The 21144-nt window shown below is 28.6% G+C and overlaps 3 protein-coding genes across 3 annotated transcripts; all 3 read right to left on the reverse strand.

Moving 5' to 3' along the window:
- Positions 1 to 2010: 2010 nt before the first annotated feature.
- Positions 2011 to 8238, reverse strand: LOC136229803 (beta-glucosidase 12-like). The gene is made up of 11 exons (XM_066018691.1): positions 8071 to 8238; positions 7896 to 7965; positions 7740 to 7798; positions 7590 to 7665; positions 7412 to 7489; positions 6507 to 6594; positions 6152 to 6401; positions 4952 to 5067; positions 4631 to 4845; positions 4081 to 4183; positions 2011 to 2191 (listed from the first exon to the last, which is right to left on the reverse strand). Exons 1-11 carry the CDS (start codon positions 8236 to 8238, stop codon positions 2011 to 2013), a joined length of 1404 nt encoding a protein of 467 aa, XP_065874763.1.
- A 2320-nt stretch (positions 8239 to 10558) lies between these two features.
- Positions 10559 to 14134, reverse strand: LOC136229804 (beta-glucosidase 14-like). Its single transcript, XM_066018692.1, has 11 exons — positions 13967 to 14134; positions 13792 to 13861; positions 13636 to 13694; positions 13486 to 13561; positions 13308 to 13385; positions 12405 to 12492; positions 12050 to 12299; positions 11627 to 11742; positions 11306 to 11520; positions 10757 to 10859; positions 10559 to 10679 (listed from the first exon to the last, which is right to left on the reverse strand). The coding sequence occupies exons 1-11, from the start codon at positions 14132 to 14134 to the stop codon at positions 10559 to 10561; spliced, it is 1344 nt and encodes a 447-aa protein (XP_065874764.1).
- A 2320-nt stretch (positions 14135 to 16454) lies between these two features.
- Positions 16455 to 20006, reverse strand: LOC136229805 (beta-glucosidase 14-like). The gene is made up of 11 exons (XM_066018694.1): positions 19839 to 20006; positions 19685 to 19754; positions 19529 to 19587; positions 19379 to 19454; positions 19201 to 19278; positions 18302 to 18389; positions 17947 to 18196; positions 17524 to 17639; positions 17203 to 17417; positions 16654 to 16756; positions 16455 to 16575 (listed from the first exon to the last, which is right to left on the reverse strand). Exons 1-11 carry the CDS (start codon positions 20004 to 20006, stop codon positions 16455 to 16457), a joined length of 1344 nt encoding a protein of 447 aa, XP_065874766.1.
- Positions 20007 to 21144: the final 1138 nt, after the last annotated feature.

Below are 21144 nucleotides of genomic sequence, written 5' to 3' on the forward strand. Positions count from 1 at the left end.
ACTAAGAACAATGTATTTGTAGGAAAAGGTTATGCTACTGAAGGCATGTTTAAGTTGAATGTTGAGGTTAATAAAGTGAATGCTTCTGTTTACTCCTTGTGTACTTTTAATGTTTGGCATGATCGTTTTTGTCATGTTAATAAGCGTATCATTAAAAATATGAGTAACTTAGGATTAATTCCAAAATTGAATTTGAATGAATTTCTTAAATGTGATTATTGTAGTCAGGCAAAAATCACAAAAACACCTCATAAATCTGTTGTTAGGGATTCTGAACCTCTAGATTTAATTCATTCAGATATATGTGAATTAGATGGAAAGTTGACTAGAAATGACAAACGGTACTTTATAACCTTTATTGATGATTGTTCTGACTTTACTTTTGTTTATCTTATGAAAAATAAAAGTGAAGCGTTTGACATGTTTAAGTTGTTCATAGTTGAAATAGAAAATCAATACAATAGGAAAGTCAAGAGACTTCGTAGCGATAGAGGCACAGAATATGGTTCTAGCCTGTTTATTGATTTCTATAAAACACATGGCATTATACATGAAACCACAGCACCTTACTCACCAGAAATGAACGGAAAGGCTGAAAGGAAAAATAGGACACTTACCGAACCTGTAGTAGCTATTATGCTTAGTTCAGGTGCTGCCTCACATTGGTGGGGAGAAATCCTTTTGACTGTTTGCTATGTGCTAAATAGGGTCCCTAAATCCAGAAGCAAAATCTCTCCTTATGAGATCTTGAAAAATAAAACACCTAGTCTTTCATATTTTAGAACTTGGGGTTGTTTGGCTTATGTTAGGATTCCTGACCCTAAGAGAGTCAAACTTGCTAGTAGGGCTTATGAATGTGTGTTTATTGGATATGATGTGAATAGCAAAGCATATAGGTTCTATGATTTGAATGCAAAAGTCATCTTGGAGTCAAATGATGCTGACTTTTATGAAGATAGGTTTCCTTTTAAATTAAGAAATAGTGGGGGTGCATCATCGAGTAGCATACCTGCTACTAGACCTATAGTACAAAAAGAGATTGAGGAATCTGAACCTAGGAGAAGTAAGAGACCTAGAGTATCTAAAGACTTTGGTTCTGACTTTTACGCTTTCACAGTAGAAGAGGATCCACTTACTATACAAGAAGCCTTAACCTCATTAGATGCTGATTTATGGCAAGAAGCCATTAATGATAAAATGGACTCACTTGAGTCAAACCAAACTTGACAGTTAGTAGACTTACCACCAGGCTGTAAACCAATAGGTTGTAAATGGATCCTTAAGAAGAAACTGAATCCTGATGGTTCAGTAGATAAGTTTAAGGCTCGCCTTGTAGCTAAAGGCTTTAGACAAAGAGAAAATGTTGATTTCTTTGATACTTATTCACCTGTCACTAGGATTACGTCTATACGTGTTTTGATTGCTATTGCTTCTGTGCATAATCTAGTGGTGCACCAAATGGATGCTAAAACTGCGTTTTTGAATGGTGAACTAGAAGAAGAGGTTTATATGGATCAACCTGAGGGCTTTGTAGTCTTTGGTCAAGCCCATAAGGTATGTAAGTTAGATAAGTCTTTATATGGGCTAAAACAAGCACCTAAGCAATGGCATGCAAAGTTTGATAACTTGATTATTTCAAATGGCTTTAAGGTGAATGAAAGTGATAAGTGTATCTACTATAAATATGAAAATGGTCTTTGCACCATTATTTGCTTATATGTTGATGACTTGCTTATTTTTGGATCTAATATTCATGTTGTGAATGTTGTTAAGTCAATGTTGTGTGAAAACTTTGACATGAAAGATCTAGGAGAAGCGAACGTCATTCCTGGCATAAAGATAACTAGGTCTGAAACTGGAATTTCTTTAGATCAATCTCACTACTGGAATTCCATTTCGTTCACCTAAAGCAAGTAATTTCTTTGATTAGAAAATAATAAGGTAATTTTAGTGAAGAAAAAAGTTGATTTACATACTTTTAATATCGATACAAGAATCAGTGATGTAGTTCTAATTTTGAGTTCGACAAGGAGTATCAGCAATATATCTCGCAGTATAGTAATTGATTCCGATGAAATCATAAGATCCTTTAATCGTATTGGTTTCCTCCTTAGTAAAATTTGGTAATCTTTTTCCCACATTAACAATCATTTCTAGTGGGTAAGATCCAGAATATAGTGGCTCCATAAACCTTCAACAGAACAAAAAAGTAAATTCAGTTCCATTTTATTTTATTTTGATATACATATCCATATTTATATAAATTCAAACATAAATAAAAATAAATAAATACATACCAACCATATGTAAAAGCAAACCCTCGATCTGTTGCTAGTTGGTCTTTTTGTGAATTTGAGTATGGCACCATCCAGTTAGTATTTAGTGAAATTCCAATTTGACCTTTTTGCGAAATCTACAAAGTTTTAATTGAAAGAAATTAAATAAATTAATAAATATTTTATCATTTTATGTTTGTGAGTCTATTAAGTAGGGGTGGGCAAATAAACCGGACAAACCGGTAACCAAACCGGAAACCGGTAATCCGACCTAAGAATTAAAGTTTCTCGGAATAATGTTTTACATTTTCTGGAATTTTTTTAGAATTTTCTGGGCACTTGTTTTCTCGCCAGAAAACGCCCACCCGGATTCCGTTCACCGGAATCTTGAAGCACGTTGGGAGGTGATGAAAAAGTATATGTCCATGGTCAAACTACCTTTGCAGGAAGGAAAGCCCGAAGGTTGTAGTCTTAAAGTTCAATGAATCCCTATGGAGGAGAGTCCTTAAATAGGCTCATATCAACTAGAAACTTTAGCATAAAGCTTAACTAACTGGACACATGAACTAATGAGCATTCTGGACTCCAAAGATATGCTCCTTTTCCAAATAACACACCGAATCTTATGAAAAAGTAAAAATGGAATGGCTCTAAAGCCAATTAATTACTTAGACGTGGAAAGGTACTCAATCTCAGGTATATTTTCAGATCTCTATAAATAGCCCATTGACAAACGCCACAAGGTATGCATTCATTCTTCAAACACATACTGTTTTCAAATTTACTTCCTTAAAGTAGATCACTGAGTTGAGCGGCCCCTCCCTAACTGTTTGTTGATTGTTTTAGGTCTTTTCAAGTCTGATCGTGATCATCGTGTGGATTGAGAGACATCACTAATAGACTCATAGAGATAATATTATCATATTTTACTACAGTTCTAATTCATATGGTTATAAATTAAAATAAATGATGCTTTAAAGGCTTGGTCCATGAGATGAATTCGTATTAGCAAAGAGTTTTCTAAATAGTAAAAAAAATGATTTTTGGACAAAACACGTGGCTGACACACTGGCCACACCATATATATTCTAGTTTGAATCTCCTAGACATATTTCCTTCTGAAGTACTTTTGCAATTCTTTTTAGAACATCCCCCATTCTCGTTTTCCATTAGTTGATCTTTCACATATGTCATTACTATTTTCATTATAAGAAAGACAAAATCTCATGCTTTAGCTAAATTATTTTCTTCTTGAAACCACTCTTTAACCAATTTAGATAAGTAATAGTTTTGAAACATTGCTCATTGACATAACTAGCTTCACCATATGTACAAGAAGGTAAAGGCCATTTCTTCTCAAAATTTGTTCAATTGAGTGAAATATGAGGAAATAAAAGAAGGTTGATTGTCATTAGAAGAAGCTAAAATAAACTGAATGATGCAATTAGACCTTATCCTTAGGAAAACCCATATTAACAGGAATACTTTATTATGCTTATTAATTTATGTTGTGTACATTGAACAAGTAAAAGAAGAGAGCCACGTAAGCTACTCTATACTAGTAACAGTAAGAAATTTTTTGAACCAAAATGATGATTGTTTTGGGTATCTTTTGAATCCATTTTTGAAGTCAACATGAACTATTCCAGATTTGGCTGTGTAGCCAGCTGTCCACTCAAAATTGTCTAAAAACGACCATGCTATGTACCCCTTTACGTTTACTCCAAGCCTGTTCAAGTCATCAATTCATTTTTTTATCAACAAAATCACCATTATTGTTTTTTTTGTAATTTATAATACTCACCTTATTGCTTCAAGAGTGCGACTTAGATGACTATGAAAATATTCTATTCTCACTTTATCATCTTCCAAAATAGAACTTGTGTTATCTTTATGCTCAGCAACTCCTAATACAAAACAAAATAAATGTAAAAATATGAAATAATTGGTTATTATTCTTATGTGTGTAGTTGTTTTTTACCATTCTTTGTAATATAGATTACAGGGTCATTCTACTTGTTTCTGATGTAAAGTAGATAATATTGAAGCCCTTCTGGATAGATATACATCCAAGTACCCTGTTCAATTAAATTAGATTTAGGAACTTTAATTACTCTCTACATAATTAAATGATAACAATATTTAAAAATTCTAATAAAAATATTTCAAGAAATAAAGAGTAACATGATAAATAAAAAAGTCACTTTATGATACTTAAGTTTTATATTAATTTATAAATTATACCTCTATATGAGGACCAATTGGAATTCCATTTCGTTCACCTAAAGTAAGTAATTTCTTTGATTAGAAAATAATAAGGTAATTTTAGTGAAGAAAAAAGTTGATTTACATACTTTTAATATCGATACAAGAGTCAGTGATGTAGTTCAAATTTTGAGTTCGACAAGGAGTATCAGCAATATATCTCGCAGTATAGTAATTGATTCCGATAAAATCATAAGATCCTTTAATCGTATTGGTTTCCTCCTTAGTAAAATTTGGTAATCTTTTTCCCACATTAACAATCATTTCTAGTGGGTAAGATCCAGAATATAGTGGCTCCATAAACCTTCAACAGAACAAAAAAGTAAATTCAGTTCCATTTTATTTTATTTTGATATACATATCCATATTTATATAAATTCAAACATAAATAAAAATAAATAAATGCATACCAACCATATGTAAAAGCAAAACCTCGATCTGTTGCTAGTTGGTCTTTTTGTAAATTTGAGTATGACACCATCCAGTTAGTATTTAGTGAAATTCCAATTTGACCTTTTTGCGAAAACTACAAAGTTTTAATTGAAAGAAATTAAATAAATTAATAAATATTTTATCATTTTATGTTTGTGAGTCTATTAAGTAGGGGTGGGCAAATAAACCGGACAAACCGGTAACCAAACCGGAAACCGGTAATCCGAACCGAAAAAAATGGTTAACCGAACCGGTGGTTTTCTTAATGGTTAAAAAAATAGACAGGTACCGGTTTCGGTTCAGGGTTTTCAAAAACCGCAGTTACCGGTTAACCGAACCGTTTAATAAATATATATTTTAAAAAAATTAATATATTATATAAATTATATTATAATATATAATTGATGTACCTATACTAACATGATTAATATAAATATATTATATATGCTATATTAATGTTGTACTTTAAAAAAAAATACAAAAATAAACACATCAGTTTTTTTTTTTTTTTGAAAATCAAAATATATAATATAATTTATATATTATATATTATAATTTATATATTATATATGCTATAATATAATTTTTGTTGTACTATAATTTTTGTTTAAAATAAAAAACAGAAACCGTATTTTTAGTTCGGTACTTATGTTTGAATTCTGAACCTTTATATGAATTCGTTTCGTTTGAATTTTTAAAATTATGTGTATTTTAATATTATTTAAAAATTTAGGTTTGGGTAAAAATTATGGTTAACCGTTGATTTTTGGTTAACCAATGAGAATTGGTTAAAAACCATTAATCGAAGAACCTAACCGAAATTAATGGTTAACCGGTCGTATGGTTAACCGATTGATATGGACCGGTTTCGGTTTGGATGGTTAAAAAACCGTTTATAACGGTTCGGTTAATTTTTTGTCCAATGGACCGGTTAACCGAACCGTGCCCACCCCTACTATTAAGCATGTTAGGTTTCCATATTATTAGTAGAGTCTCGTACAATGGATTATTTATTTTATGATTTCTCTTTATGCTTGCATTCTAAGGATTTTTTTTTGGCAAACAAGGAAATTATTATCAATTATGCTATAAAATTATAGTTTTACGAGTATTTATATTTTAAAAATGATTATTTATTTTATTTACACATTAATATTCAGAATGAATATAGATTTCACGTGATATTTTTCTTTATATAGTTTGACCGCGGCAGCATGAGCAAGGAGTAGATGGTGTGCTACTATGTATGGTTCAACACTGGAATCACCTGCAGAGCACCTTGAACGATTTGAACATCTATCTGGAGCAAACGTTGCACTTGCATAACCTTGTTGTGCATACATCATTGGCTCATTTATAGTGACCCAAAGCTTTACTCGATCGCCAAATGTATTAAAGCACAACTCAGCATAATCACGAAAATCATCACTGTCATATAATAGGACAATATGAATTACGAGTTCTCACACAAATAATTAAAGCAGATTAATATGAATAGTCGTTTCTCATACACATATTTAAAATTGTACTTACATAATTTTAGGGTTTAGAAAACCTTGATATTGATCTTCTATAACTTGTGGAAGATCCCAATGGAATAGAGTTACAATCGGTTTGATACCTTCAAAATAAACAAGTATTCATTATTTAATATATTTGTTTCCTTCTAAATGGCATTTGGAAGAAATAAAGGTCAATTTATGGAAAGGTCTTTAAACATGAGTTATTGTTTATCTTAATATTTTATGCAAAATATTTATAAAATTTAAGTGTCAAAATTTGTCAAATAAAGTGAAAATATATCAAAGATTAAAGCACAGTCTAAGGTTTGTTAGCTATGGAAAAGATGGCCATTTTCTAAGAAATTTTTTCAACGAAATCGAAAGACATGACTTTTTGTTTAGTTGTATAAATTACTCAATTGAGGATTTAGAAAATAAGACTTTTTTTGTCATATTTTATGCTCTAATATATTTTATACTTTATACGACCACTATTCACATATATTTTAATTCTTTTTCTTGCTTTTTACTTAGTCACTCCCACGTGTGTATGTATATATATATATATATATATATATATATATATTATGTTCTTTTGGTTTTCATATATTTTACTATTTATAGTTTTTAATAATTTTATAAATAATAATTCTTATCACAATAATGTATTTATATTGTTGAATTTAAAGAAAATTTTAAAATATAATAATCTTTAGTAAAAAAAATATTTTGCACTAATTCGATATATAATAATGATTACTACAAAAAGAAATGAAAAAGAAACTATTTTGATTTTTTAATACACAAACTGGAAATAGAAATTGTTTCCTAGAACTAACCAAAATATTAGGCTTTAAAATTAGTAATGTATTACTTATTTAAAATTGCAAAGTATATAAAATATATTAATAAGGGAAAGGGACATTGCTATTAAACCTTTTGATAATAGGTGATTAATGAGTTTATTATAGTGGTTGATGCCTTTTTTATTTACTCCTCCACGTCGCCCTCCTTCTAAATTATTGTACAAAATATAAGAGAAATAAAGTTAGAAAAAGTAACTATTTTTTTTTCAAAAGAGCTAATAAATAAAAATATATAACGGTAAACTTACTAGGTAAAACTCTAGACCAAGAGATGGAAAATCTATAAATATCAAAACCTATGTCTTTCAGTATACGCACATCTTCCTGGTGAAATATACATGTATGTTATTAGATTAATTAAGAAATATATTTATGACGTATAAAAACAACATATCTACCTTGTATCTATGATACTGGTCAGTGGTAATACTAGCATTACTGTGGTCAGCTACAGAACCTGCACCATATCCAAATTTTATATTAAAAAAATATATACATTTTTTAAATAATCATAAAGTTTGAGCAGTTTAGGTTTGATTAAAAACACATGAAACCTGAGGATTTTTTAATGAAGGTATCCCATATGCATGGTCCTCTCCCGTCTTTAGTTGTTGCACCTTCATACTATTCAATAAAAAAATATTAAACTTATGTGGAGTAATACATAATGACATCTTAATAAAATGAATATTTGGTTTAAAAAAATGAATATTATAATTAGTTATATACCTGATAAGCAGATGATCCTATCCCAAAGTCAAAGGATGCAGGAAAACTTGCTCGATTAATTGAAATATTATTTTCATTCCCACAAGCTATAGTGGAAACTAGTAAATGGGTAATTATGTAAACAAGACATCCAATTTTCTTGTTGAATTCAATTTCAAAATCAAACATTTTGTTCGTGTAGAAGATGTTGAAGAATGTGTTTCTTTTTATAACAAGTGAAAACCTCAACTGATTTTTATTATTGTTAATGTATATGTTTATATACACAATTAGTGGAAGTCTATCGTAAGTTGTAACAACTAACATTATAGACATGGTTTCAGTTTCTATGCAAAAAATTAATTACAATATTACAACAAAACTATTCTATAATAAGAAAAATAATAATGATGATACAATAAATTCTTCATTAACAGCATTTCTTTTATAAATATAATGTGGATACATAAAACCCCTTATTAAATATTTCTCATTAATAACTAAATATTTAATTTGGCAAAAACTTTCCTCATTAATGTTCTCCAAATCACTACAAAGAAAAACACACACACATATACCAACAATTTTTTAGATGCATTTTTATAGATCGTCATTATTAAAAACATTAAATAATTTGTACATAATCTTATGCCCCTAACGCATATCTCTATCTATATTTAAAAGTTCAGTGCAAAACATTGATGAGTTGTAAAAATTATAAAATCTATTATAGTGAAACACACAGTTGATAACAAAATATCACACTAGATATAAAATTACAGGTAAAAATATAAAAAAATCTTAATTTTTTTTAAGTAGATTAATGTTCATCCCCTCCATCGTCGGTTATAAAAATCATACAACCCTTCCCATATTTATCGGTTATAAAAAAACTTCAAATCATTTCATTCCATATTTGTCGGTTACAAAAAATTTAAAACCTTTTGATTCTCATATCTGTTACAAAGCTTAAAACCCTCTAATTAAAAGAAGATTAATGTTCATTATACCCATCATCGGTTACAAAAAGCTTAAAACTCTTTGATTCTCATAACTGTCGGTTATAAAAAGTATAAAACCTTTTGACCCAATATATTGTTGAAGCCTGTAAAATGGATAAACTTAATGAACAATTTTTATTGGGACTAAATCGTAAGAAATCCCGCTTCGACCCAAGAATTAAAGTTTCTCGGAATAATGTTTTACATTTTCTGGAATTTTTTTGAATTTTCTGGGCACTTGTTTTCTTGCCAGAAAACGCCCACCCGGATTCCGTTCACCGGAATCTTGAAGTACGTCGGGAGGTGATGAAAAAGTATATGTCCATGGTCAAACAACTTTTGCAGGAAGGAAAGCCCGAAGGTTGTAGTCTTAAAGTTCAATGAATCCCTAGGGAGGAGAGTCCTTAAATAGGCTCATATCAACTAGAAACTTTAGCATAAAGCTTAACTAACTGGACACATGAACTAATGAGCATTCTGGACTCCAAAGATATGCTCCTTTTCCAAATAACACACCGAATCTTATGAAAAAGTAAAAATGGAATGGCTCTAAAGCCAATTAATTACTTAGACGTGGAAAAGTACTCAATCTCAGGTATATTTTCAAATCTCTATAAATAGCCCATTGACAAAAGCCACAAGGTATGCATTCATTCTTCAAACACATACTGTTTTCAAATTTACTTCCTTAAAGTAGATCACTGAGTTGAGCGGCCCCTCCCTAACTGTTTGTTGATTGTTTTAGGTCTTTTCAAGTCCGATCGTGATCATCGTGTGGATTGAGAGACATCACTAATAGACTAATAGAGATAATATTATCATATTTTACTATAGTTCTAATTCATATGGTTATAAATTAAAATAAATGATGCTTTAAAGGCTTGGTCCATGAGATGAATTTGTATTAGCAATGAGTTTTCTAAATAGTAAAAAAAATTGATTTTTGGACAAAACACGTGGCTGACACACCGGCCACACCATATATATTCTAGTTTGAATCTCCTAGACATATTTCCTTCTGAAGTACTTTTGCAATTCTTTTTAGAACATCCCCCATTCTCGTTTTCCATTAGTTGATCTTTCACATATGTCATTACTATTTTCATTATAAGAAAGACAAAATCTCATGCTTTAGCTAAATTATTTTCTTCTTGAAACCACTCTTTAACCAATTTAGATAGGTAATAGTTTTGAAACATTGCTCATTGACATAACTAGCTTCACCATATGTATAAGAAGGTAAAGGCCATTTCTTCTCAAAATTTGTTCAATTGAGTGAAATATGAGGAAATAAAAGAAGGTTGATTGTCATTAGAAGAAGCTAAAATAAACTGAATGATGCAATTAGACATTATCCTTAGAAAAACCCATATTAACAGGAATACTTTATTATGCTTATTAATTTATGTTGTGTACATTGAACAAGTAAAAGAAGAGAGCCACGTAAGCTACTCTATACTAGTAACAGTAAGAAATTTTTTGAACCAAAATGATGATTGTTTTGGGTATCATTTGAATCCATTTTTGAAGTCAACATGAACTATTCCAGATTTGGCTGTGTAGCCAGCTGTCCACTCAAAATTGTCTAAAAACGACCATGCTATGTATCCCTTTACGTTTACTCCAAGCCTGTTCAAGTCATCAATTCATTTTTTTATCAACAAAATCACCATTATTGTTTTTTTTTTGTAATTTATAATACTCACCTTATTGCTTCAAGAGTGCGACTTAGATGACTATGAAAATATTCTATTCTCACTTTATCATCTTCCAAAATAGAACTTGTGTTATCTTTATGCTCAGCAACTCCTAATACAAAACAAAATAAATGTAAGAATATGAAATAATTGTTTATTATTCTTATGTGTGTAGTTGTTTTTTACCATTCTCTGTAATATAGATTACAGGGTCATTGTACTTGTTTCTGATGTAAAGTAGATAATATTGAAGCCCTTCTAGATAGATATACATCCAAGTACCCTGTTCAATTAAATTAGATTTAGGAACTTTAATTACTCTCTACATAATTAAATGATAACAATATTTAAAATTCTAATAAAAATATTTCAAGAAATAAAGAGTAGCATGATAAATAAAAAAGTCACTTTATGATACTTAAGTTTTATATTAATTTATAAATTATACCTCTATATGAGGACCAATTGGAATTCCATTTCGTTCACCTAAAGTAAGTAATTTCTTTGATTAGAAAATAATAAGGTAATTTTAGTGAAGAAAAAAGTTGATTTACATACTTTTAATATCGATACAAGAGTTAGTGATGTAGTTCAAATTTTGAGTTCGACAAGGAGTATCAGCAATATATCTCGCAGTATAGTAATTGATTCCGATGAAATCATAAGATCCTTTAATCGTATTGGTTTCCTCCTTAGTAAAATTTGGTAATCTTTTTCCCACATTAACAATCATTTCTAGTGGGTAAGATCCAGAATATAGTGGCTCCATAAACCTTCAACAGAACAAAAAAGTAAATTTAGTTCCATTTTATTTTATTTTGATATACATATCCATATTTATATAAATTCAAACATAAATAAAAATAAATAAATACATACCAACCATATGTAAAAGCAAAACCTCGATCTGTTGCTAGTTGGTCTTTTTGTGAATTTGAGTATGGCACCATCCAGTTAGTATTTAGTGAAATTCCAATTTGACCTTTTTGCGAAATCTACAAAGTTTTAATTGAAAGAAATTAAATAAATTAATAAATATTTTATCATTTTATGTTTGTGAGTCTATTAAGCATGTTAGGTTTCCATAACTTAACTAATTAAGAAGTTATTAGTAGAGTATCGTACAATGGATTATTTATTTTATGATTTCTCTTTATGCTTGCATTCTAAGGAATTTTTTTGGCAAACAAGGAAATTATTATCAATTATGCTATAAAATTATAGTTTTACGAGTATTTATATTTTAAAAATGATTATTTATTTTATTTACACATTAATATTCAGAATGAATATAGATTTCACGTGATATTTTTCTTTATATAGTTTGACCGCGGCAGCATGAGCAAGGAGTAGATGGTGTGCTACTATGTATGGTTCAACACTGGAATCACCTGTAGAGCATCTTGAACGATTTGAACATCTACCTGGAGCAAATGTTGCACTTGCATAACCTTGTTGTGCATACATCATTGGCTCATTTATAGTGACCCAAAGCTTTACTCGATGGCCAAATGTATTAAAGCACAACTCAGCATAATCACGAAAATCATCACTGTCATATAATAGGACAATATGAATTACGAGTTCTCACACAAATAATTAAAGCAGATTAATATGAATAGTCGTTTCTCATACACATATTTAAAATTGTACTTACATAATTTTAGGGTTTAGAAATCCTTGATATTGATCTTCTATAACTTGTGGAAGATCCCAATGGAATAGAGTTACAATCGGTTTGATACCTTCAAAATAAACAAGTATTCATTATTTAATATATTTGTTTCCTTCTAAATGACATTTGGAAGAAATAAAGGTCAATTTATGGAAAAGTCTTTAAACATGAGTTCTTGTTTATCTTAATATTTTATGCAAAATATTTATAAAATTTAAGTGTCAAAATTTGTCAAATAAAGTGAAAATATATCAAAGATTAAAGCACAGTCTAAGGTTTGTTAGCTATGGAAAAGATGGCCATTTTCTAAGAAATTTTTTCAACGAAATCGAAAGACATGACTTTTTGTTTAGTTGTATAAATTACTCAATTGAGGATTTAGAAAATAAGACTTTTTTTGTCATATTTTATGCTCTAATACATTTTATACTTTATTCGACCACTATTCACATATATTTTAATTCTTTTTCTTGCTTTTTACTTAGTCACTCCCACGTGTGTATGTATATATATATATATATATATATATATATATTATGTTCTTTTGGTTTTCATATATTTTACTATTTATAGTTTTTAATAATTTTATAAATAATAATTCTTATCACAATAATGTATTTATATTGTTGAATTTAAAGAAAATTTTAAAATATAATAATCTTTAGTAAAAAAAATATTTTGCACTAATTCGATATATAATAATGATTACTACAAAAAGAAATGAAAAAGAAACTATTTTGATTTTTTAATACACAAACTGGAAATAGAAATTGTTTCCTAGAACTAACCAAAATATTAGGCTTTAAAATTAGTAATGTATTACTTATTTAAAATTGCAAAGTATATAAAATATATTAATAAGGGAAAGGGACATTGCTATTAAACCTTTTGATAATAGGTGATTAATGAGTTTATTATAGTGGTTGATGCCTTTTTTATTTACTCCTCCACGTCGCCCTCCTTCTAAATTATTGTACAAAATATAAGAGAAATAAAGTTAGAAAAAGTAACTATTTTTTTTTCAAAAGAGCTAATAAATAAAAATATATAACGGTAAACTTACTAGGTAAAACTCTAGACCAAGAGATGGAAAATCTATAAATATCAAAACCTATGTCTTTCAGTATACGCACATCTTCCTGGTGAAATATACATGTATGTTATTAGATTAATTAAGAAATATATTTATGACGTATAAAAACAACATATCTACCTTGTATCTATGATACTGGTCAGTGGTAATACTAGCATTACTGTGGTCAGCTACAGAACCTGCACCATATCCAAATTTTATATTAAAAAAATATATACATTTTTTAAATAATCATAAAGTTTGAGCAGTTTAGGTTTGATTAAAAACACATGAAACCTGAGGATTTTTTAATGAAGGTATCCCATATGCATGGTCCTCTCCCGTCTTTAGTTGTTGCACCTTCATACTATTCAATAAAAAAATATTAAACTTATGTGGAGTAATACATAATGACATCTTAATAAAATGAATATTTGGTTTAAAAAAATGAATATTATAATTAGTTATATACCTGATAAGCAGATGATCCTATCCCAAAGTCAAAGGATGCAGGAAAACTTGCTCGATTAATTGAAATATTATTTTCATTCCCACAAGCTATAGTGGAAACTAGTAAATGGGTAATTATGTAAACAAGACATCCAATTTTCTTGTTGAATTCAATTTCAAAATCAAACATTTTGTTCGTGTAGAAGATGTTGAAGAATGTGTTTCTTTTTATAACAAGTGAAAACCTCAACTGATTTTTATTATTGTTAATGTATATGTTTATATACACAATTAGTGGAAGTCTATCGTAAGTTGTAACAACTAACATTATAGACATGGTTTCAGTTTCTATGCAAAAAATTAATTACAATATTACAACAAAACTATTCTATAATAAGAAAAATAATAATGATGATACAATAAATTCTTCATTAACAGCATTTCTTTTATAAATATAATGTGGATACATAAAACCCCTTATTAAATATTTCTCATTAATAACTAAATATTTAATTTGGCAAAAACTTTCCTCATTAATGTTCTCCAAATCACTACAAAGAAAAACACACACACATATACCAACAATTTTTTAGATGCATTTTTATAGATCGTCATTATTAAAAACATTAAATAATTTGTACATAATCTTATGCCCCTAACGCATATCTCTATCTATATTTAAAAGTTCAGTGCAAAACATTGATGAGTTGTAAAAATTATAAAATCTATTATAGTGAAACACACAGTTGATAACAAAATATCACACTAGATATAAAATTACAGGTAAAAATATAAAAAAATCTTAATTTTTTTTAAGTAGATTAATGTTCATCCCCTCCATCGTCGGTTATAAAAATCATACAACCCTTCCCATATTTATCGGTTATAAAAAAACTTCAAATCATTTCATTCCATATTTGTCGGTTACAAAAAATTTAAAACCTTTTGATTCTCATATCTGTTACAAAGCTTAAAACCCTCTAATTAAAAGAAGATTAATGTTCATTATACCCATCATCGGTTACAAAAAGCTTAAAACTCTTTGATTCTCATAACTGTCGGTTATAAAAAGTATAAAACCTTTTGACCCAATATATTGTTGAAGCCTGTAAAATGGATAAACTTAATGAACAATTTTTATTGGGACTAAATCGTAAGAAATCCCGCTTCGACCCAAGAATTAAAGTTTCTCGGAATAATGTTTTACATTTTCTGGAATTTTTTTGAATTTTCTGGGCACTTGTTTTCTTGCCAGAAAACGCCCACCCGGATTCCGTTCACCGGAATCTTGAAGTACGTCGGGAGGTGATGAAAAAGTATATGTCCATGGTCAAACAACTTTTGCAGGAAGGAAAGCCCGAAGGTTGTAGTCTTAAAGTTCAATGAATCCCTAGGGAGGAGAGTCCTTAAATAGGCTCATATCAACTAGAAACTTTAGCATAAAGCTTAACTAACTGGACACATGAACTAATGAGCATTCTGGACTCCAAAGATATGCTCCTTTTCCAAATAACACACCGAATCTTATGAAAAAGTAAAAATGGAATGGCTCTAAAGCCAATTAATTACTTAGACGTGGAAAAGTACTCAATCTCAGGTATATTTTCAAATCTCTATAAATAGCCCATTGACAAAAGCCACAAGGTATGCATTCATTCTTCAAACACATACTGTTTTCAAATTTACTTCCTTAAAGTAGATCACTGAGTTGAGCGGCCCCTCCCTAACTGTTTGTTGATTGTTTTAGGTCTTTTCAAGTCCGATCGTGATCATCGTGTGGATTGAGAGACATCACTAATAGACTAATAGAGATAATATTATCATATTTTACTATAGTTCTAATTCATATGGTTATAAATTAAAATAAATGATGCTTTAAAGGCTTGGTCCATGAGATGAATTTGTATTAGCAATGAGTTTTCTAAATAGTAAAAAAAATTGATTTTTGGACAAAACACGTGGCTGACACACCGGCCACACCATATATATTCTAGTTTGAATCTCCTAGACATATTTCCTTCTGAAGTACTTTTGCAATTCTTTTTAGAACATCCCCCATTCTCGTTTTCCATTAGTTGATCTTTCACATATGTCATTAATATTTTCATTATAAGAAAGACAAAATCTCATGCTTTAGCTAAATTATTTTCTTCTTGAAACCACTCTTTAACCAATTTAGATAGGTAATAGTTTTGAAACATTGCTCATTGACATAACTAGCTTCACCATATGTATAAGAAGGTAAAGGCCATTTCTTCTCAAAATTTGTTCAATTGAGTGAAATATGAGGAAATAAAAGAAGGTTGATTGTCATTAGAAGAAGCTAAAATAAACTGAATGATGCAATTAGACATTATCCTTAGAAAAACCCATATTAACAGGAATACTTTATTATGCTTATTAATTTATGTTGTGTACATTGAACAAGTAAAAGAAGAGAGCCACGTAAGCTACTCTATACTAGTAACAGTAAGAAATTTTTTGAACCAAAATGATGATTGTTTTGGGTATCATTTGAATCCATTTTTGAAGTCAACATGAACTATTCCAGATTTGGCTGTGTAGCCAGCTGTCCACTCAAAATTGTCTAAAAACGACCATGCTATGTATCCCTTTACGTTTACTCCAAGCCTGTTCAAGTCATCAATTCATTTTTTTATCAACAAAATCACCATTATTGTTTTTTTTTTTGTAATTTATAATACTCACCTTATTGCTTCAAGAGTGCGACTTAGATGACTATGAAAATATTCTATTCTCACTTTATCATCTTCCAAAATAGAACTTGTGTTATCTTTATGCTCAGCAACTCCTAATACAAAACAAAATAAATGTAAGAATATGAAATAATTGTTTATTATTCTTATGTGTGTAGTTGTTTTTTACCATTCTCTGTAATATAGATTACAGGGTCATTGTACTTGTTTCTGATGTAAAGTAGATAATATTGAAGCCCTTCTAGATAGATATACATCCAAGTACCCTGTTCAATTAAATTAGATTTAGGAACTTTAATTACTCTCTACATAATTAAATGATAACAATATTTAAAATTCTAATAAAAATATTTCAAGAAATAAAGAGTAGCATGATAAATAAAAAAGTCACTTTATGATACTTAAGTTTTATATTAATTTATAAATTATACCTCTATATGAGGACCAATTGGAATTCCATTTCGTTCACCTAAAGTAAGTAATTTCTTTGATTAGAAAATAATAAGGTAATTTTAGTGAAGAAAAAAGTTGATTTACATACTTTTAATATCGATACAAGAGTTAGTGATGTAGTTCAAATTTTGAGTTCGACAAGGAGTATCAGCAATATATCTCGCAGTATAGTAATTGATTCCGATGAAATCATAAGATCCTTTAATCGTATTGGTTTCCTCCTTAGTAAAATTTGGTAATCTTTTTCCCACATTAACAATCATTTCTAGTGGGTAAGATCCAGAATATAGTGGCTCCATAAACCTTCAACAGAACAAAAAAGTAAATTTAGTTCCATTTTATTTTATTTTGATATACATATCCATATTTATATAAATTCAAACATAAATAAAAATAAATAAATACATACCAACCATATGTAAAAGCAAAACCTCGATCTGTTGCTAGTTGGTCTTTTTGTGAATTTGAGTATGGCACCATCCAGTTAGTATTTAGTGAAATTCCAATTTGACCTTTTTGCGAAATCTACAAAGTTTTAATTGAAAGAAATTAAATAAATTAATAAATATTTTATCATTTTATGTTTGTGAGTCTATTAAGCATGTTAGGTTTCCATAACTTAACTAATTAAGAAGTTATTAGTAGAGTATCGTACAATGGATTATTTATTTTATGATTTCTCTTTATGCTTGCATTCTAAGGAATTTTTTTGGCAAACAAGGAAATTATTATCAATTATGCTATAAAATTATAGTTTTACGAGTATTTATATTTTAAAAATGATTATTTATTTTATTTACACATTAATATTCAGAATGAATATAGATTTCACGTGATATTTTTCTTTATATAGTTTGACCGCGGCAGCATGAGCAAGGAGTAGATGGTGTGCTACTATGTATGGTTCAACACTGGAATCACCTGTAGAGCATCTTGAACGATTTGAACATCTACCTGGAGCAAATGTTGCACTTGCATAACCTTGTTGTGCATACATCATTGGCTCATTTATAGTGACCCAAAGCTTTACTCGATGGCCAAATGTATTAAAGCACAACTCAGCATAATCACGAAAATCATCACTGTCATATAATAGGACAATATGAATTACGAGTTCTCACACAAATAATTAAAGCAGATTAATATGAATAGTCGTTTCTCATACACATATTTAAAATTGTACTTACATAATTTTAGGGTTTAGAAATCCTTGATATTGATCTTCTATAACTTGTGGAAGATCCCAATGGAATAGAGTTACAATCGGTTTGATACCTTCAAAATAAACAAGTATTCATTATTTAATATATTTGTTTCCTTCTAAATGACATTTGGAAGAAATAAAGGTCAATTTATGGAAAAGTCTTTAAACATGAGTTCTTGTTTATCTTAATATTTTATGCAAAATATTTATAAAATTTAAGTGTCAAAATTTGTCAAATAAAGTGAAAATATATCAAAGATTAAAGCACAGTCTAAGGTTTGTTAGCTATGGAAAAGATGGCCATTTTCTAAGAAATTTTTTCAACGAAATCGAAAGACATGACTTTTTGTTTAGTTGTATAAATTACTCAATTGAGGATTTAGAAAATAAGACTTTTTTTGTCATATTTTATGCTCTAATACATTTTATACTTTATTCGACCACTATTCACATATATTTTAATTCTTTTTCTTGCTTTTTACTTAGTCACTCCCACGTGTGTATGTATATATATATATATATATATATATATTATGTTCTTTTGGTTTTCATATATTTTACTATTTATAGTTTTTAATAATTTTATAAATAATAATTCTTATCACAATAATGTATTTATATTGTTGAATTTAAAGAAAATTTTAAAATATAATAATCTTTAGTAAAAAAAATATTTTGCACTAATTCGATATATAATAATGATTACTACAAAAAGAAATGAAAAAGAAACTATTTTGATTTTTTAATACACAAACTGGAAATAGAAATTGTTTCCAAGAACTAACCAAAATATTAGGCTTTAAAATTAGTAATGTATTACTTATTTAAAATTGCAAAGTAAATAAAATATATTAATAAGGGAAATGGACATTGCTATTAAACCTTTTGATAATAGGTGATTAATGAGTTTATTATAGTGGTTGATGCCTTTTTTATTTACTCCTCCACGTCGCCCTCCTTCTAAATTATTGTACAAAATATAAGAGAAATAAAGTTAGAAAAAGTAACTATTTTTTTTTCAAAAGAGCTAATAAATAAAAATATATAACGGTAAACTTACTAGGTAAAACTCTAGACCAAGAGATGGAAAATCTATAAATATCAAAACCTATGTCTTTCAGTATACGCACATCTTCCTGGTGAAATATACATGTATGTTATTAGATTAATTAAGAAATATATTTATGATGTATAAAAACAACATATCTACCTTGTATCTATGATACTGGTCAGTGGTAATACTAGCATTACTGTGGTCAGCTACAGAACCTGCACCATATCCAAATTTTATATTAAAAAAATATATACATTTTTTAAATAATCATAAAGTTTGAGCAGTTTAGGTTTGATTAAAAACATATGAAACCTGAGGATTTTTTAATGAAGGTATCCCATATGCATGGTCCTCTCCCGTCTTTAGTTGTTGCACCTTCATACTATTCAATAAAAAAATATTAAACTTATGTGGAGTAATACATAATGACATCTTAATAAAATGAATATTATAATTAGTTATATACCTGATAAGCAGATGATCCTATCCCAAAGTCAAAGGATGCAGGAAAACTTCCTTGATTAATTGAAATATTATCTTCATTCCCACAAGCTATAGTGGAAACTAGTAAATGGGTAATTATGTAAACAAGACATCCAATTTTCTTGTTCAATTCAATTTCAAAATCAAACATTTTGTTCGTGTAGAAGATGTTGAAGAATGTGTTTCTTTTTATAACAAGTGAAAACCTCAACTGATGTTTATTATTGTTAATGTATATGTTTATATACACAATTAGTGGAAGTCTATCGTAAGTTGTAACAACTAACATTATAGACATGGTTTCAGTTTCTATGCAAAAAATTAATTACAATATTACAACAAAACTATTCTATAATAAGAAAAATAATAATGATGATACAATAAATTCTTCATTAAAAGCATTTCTTTTATAAATATAATGTGGATACATAAAACCCCTTATTAAATATTTCTCATTAATAACTAAATATTTAATTTGGCAAAAACTTAAAAAACTTTCCTCATTAATGTTCTCCAAATCACTACAAAGAAAAACACACACACATATACCAACAATTTTTTAGATGCACTTTTTTAGATCGTCATTATTAAAAACTTTAAATAATTTGTACATAATCTTATGCCCCTAACGCATATCTCTATCTATATATAAAAGTTCCGTGCAAAACATATTATGTGAACATATCATGTCAGCAATAGATGAGTTGTAAAAATTGTAAAATCTATTATAGTGAAACACGCAGTTGATAACAAAATATCACACTAGATATAAAATTACAGGTAAAAAAATAAAAAAAATCTTAATTTTTTTAAGTAGATTAATATTCATCCCCTCCATCGTCGGTTACAAAAATCATACAACCCTTCCCATATTTATCGGTTATAAAGAAACTTCAAATCATTTCATTCCATATTTGTCGGTTACAAAAAATTTAAAACCTTTTGATTCTCATATATGTTACAAAGCTTAAAACCCTCTAATTAAAAGAAGATTAATGTTCATTATACCCATCACCGATTACAAAAAGCTTAAAACTCTTTGATTCTCATAACTGTCGGTTATAAAAAAAGTATAAAACCTTTTGACCTAATATATTGTTGAAGCCTGTAAAATGGATAAACTTAAAGAACAATTTTTATTGGGACTAAATCGTAAGAAATCCCGCTTCGACCCAAGAATTAAAGTTTCTCGGAATAATGTTTTACATTTTCTGGAATTTGTTTAGAATTTTCTAAGCACTTGTTTTCTCGCCAGAAAACGCCCACCCGAATTCCGTTCACTGGAATCT

Source organism: Euphorbia lathyris, chromosome 5 (genome assembly GCF_963576675.1).
Source record: "Euphorbia lathyris chromosome 5, ddEupLath1.1, whole genome shotgun sequence".
NCBI classification, from domain to species: Eukaryota; Viridiplantae; Streptophyta; class Magnoliopsida; order Malpighiales; family Euphorbiaceae; genus Euphorbia; species Euphorbia lathyris.

Coding starts and splice junctions, on each gene's coding strand:
- LOC136229803 (XM_066018691.1), bottom strand. CDS start 8,238: ATGTTTGATTTTGAAATTGAATTCAACAAGAAAATTGGATGTCTTGTT. Junction 6,402..6,506: donor TTTCTAAACCCTAAAATTAT/GTAAGTACAATT, acceptor ATTATATGACAG/TGATGATTTTCGTGATTATG. Junction 4,846..4,951: donor TTTGCTTTTACATATGGTTG/GTATGCATTTAT, acceptor GTTCTGTTGAAG/GTTTATGGAGCCACTATATT.
- LOC136229804 (XM_066018692.1), bottom strand. CDS start 14,134: ATGTTTGATTTTGAAATTGAATTCAACAAGAAAATTGGATGTCTTGTT. Junction 13,862..13,966: donor TAGGATCATCTGCTTATCAG/GTATATAACTAA, acceptor TTTATTGAATAG/TATGAAGGTGCAACAACTAA. Junction 11,743..12,049: donor TATATAAAGAAAAATATCAC/GTGAAATCTATA, acceptor AAAACTTTGTAG/ATTTCGCAAAAAGGTCAAAT.
- LOC136229805 (XM_066018694.1), bottom strand. CDS start 20,006: ATGTTTGATTTTGAAATTGAATTGAACAAGAAAATTGGATGTCTTGTT. Junction 18,197..18,301: donor TTTCTAAACCCTAAAATTAT/GTAAGTACAATT, acceptor ATTATATGACAG/TGATGATTTTCGTGATTATG. Junction 17,418..17,523: donor TTTGCTTTTACATATGGTTG/GTATGTATTTAT, acceptor GTTCTGTTGAAG/GTTTATGGAGCCACTATATT.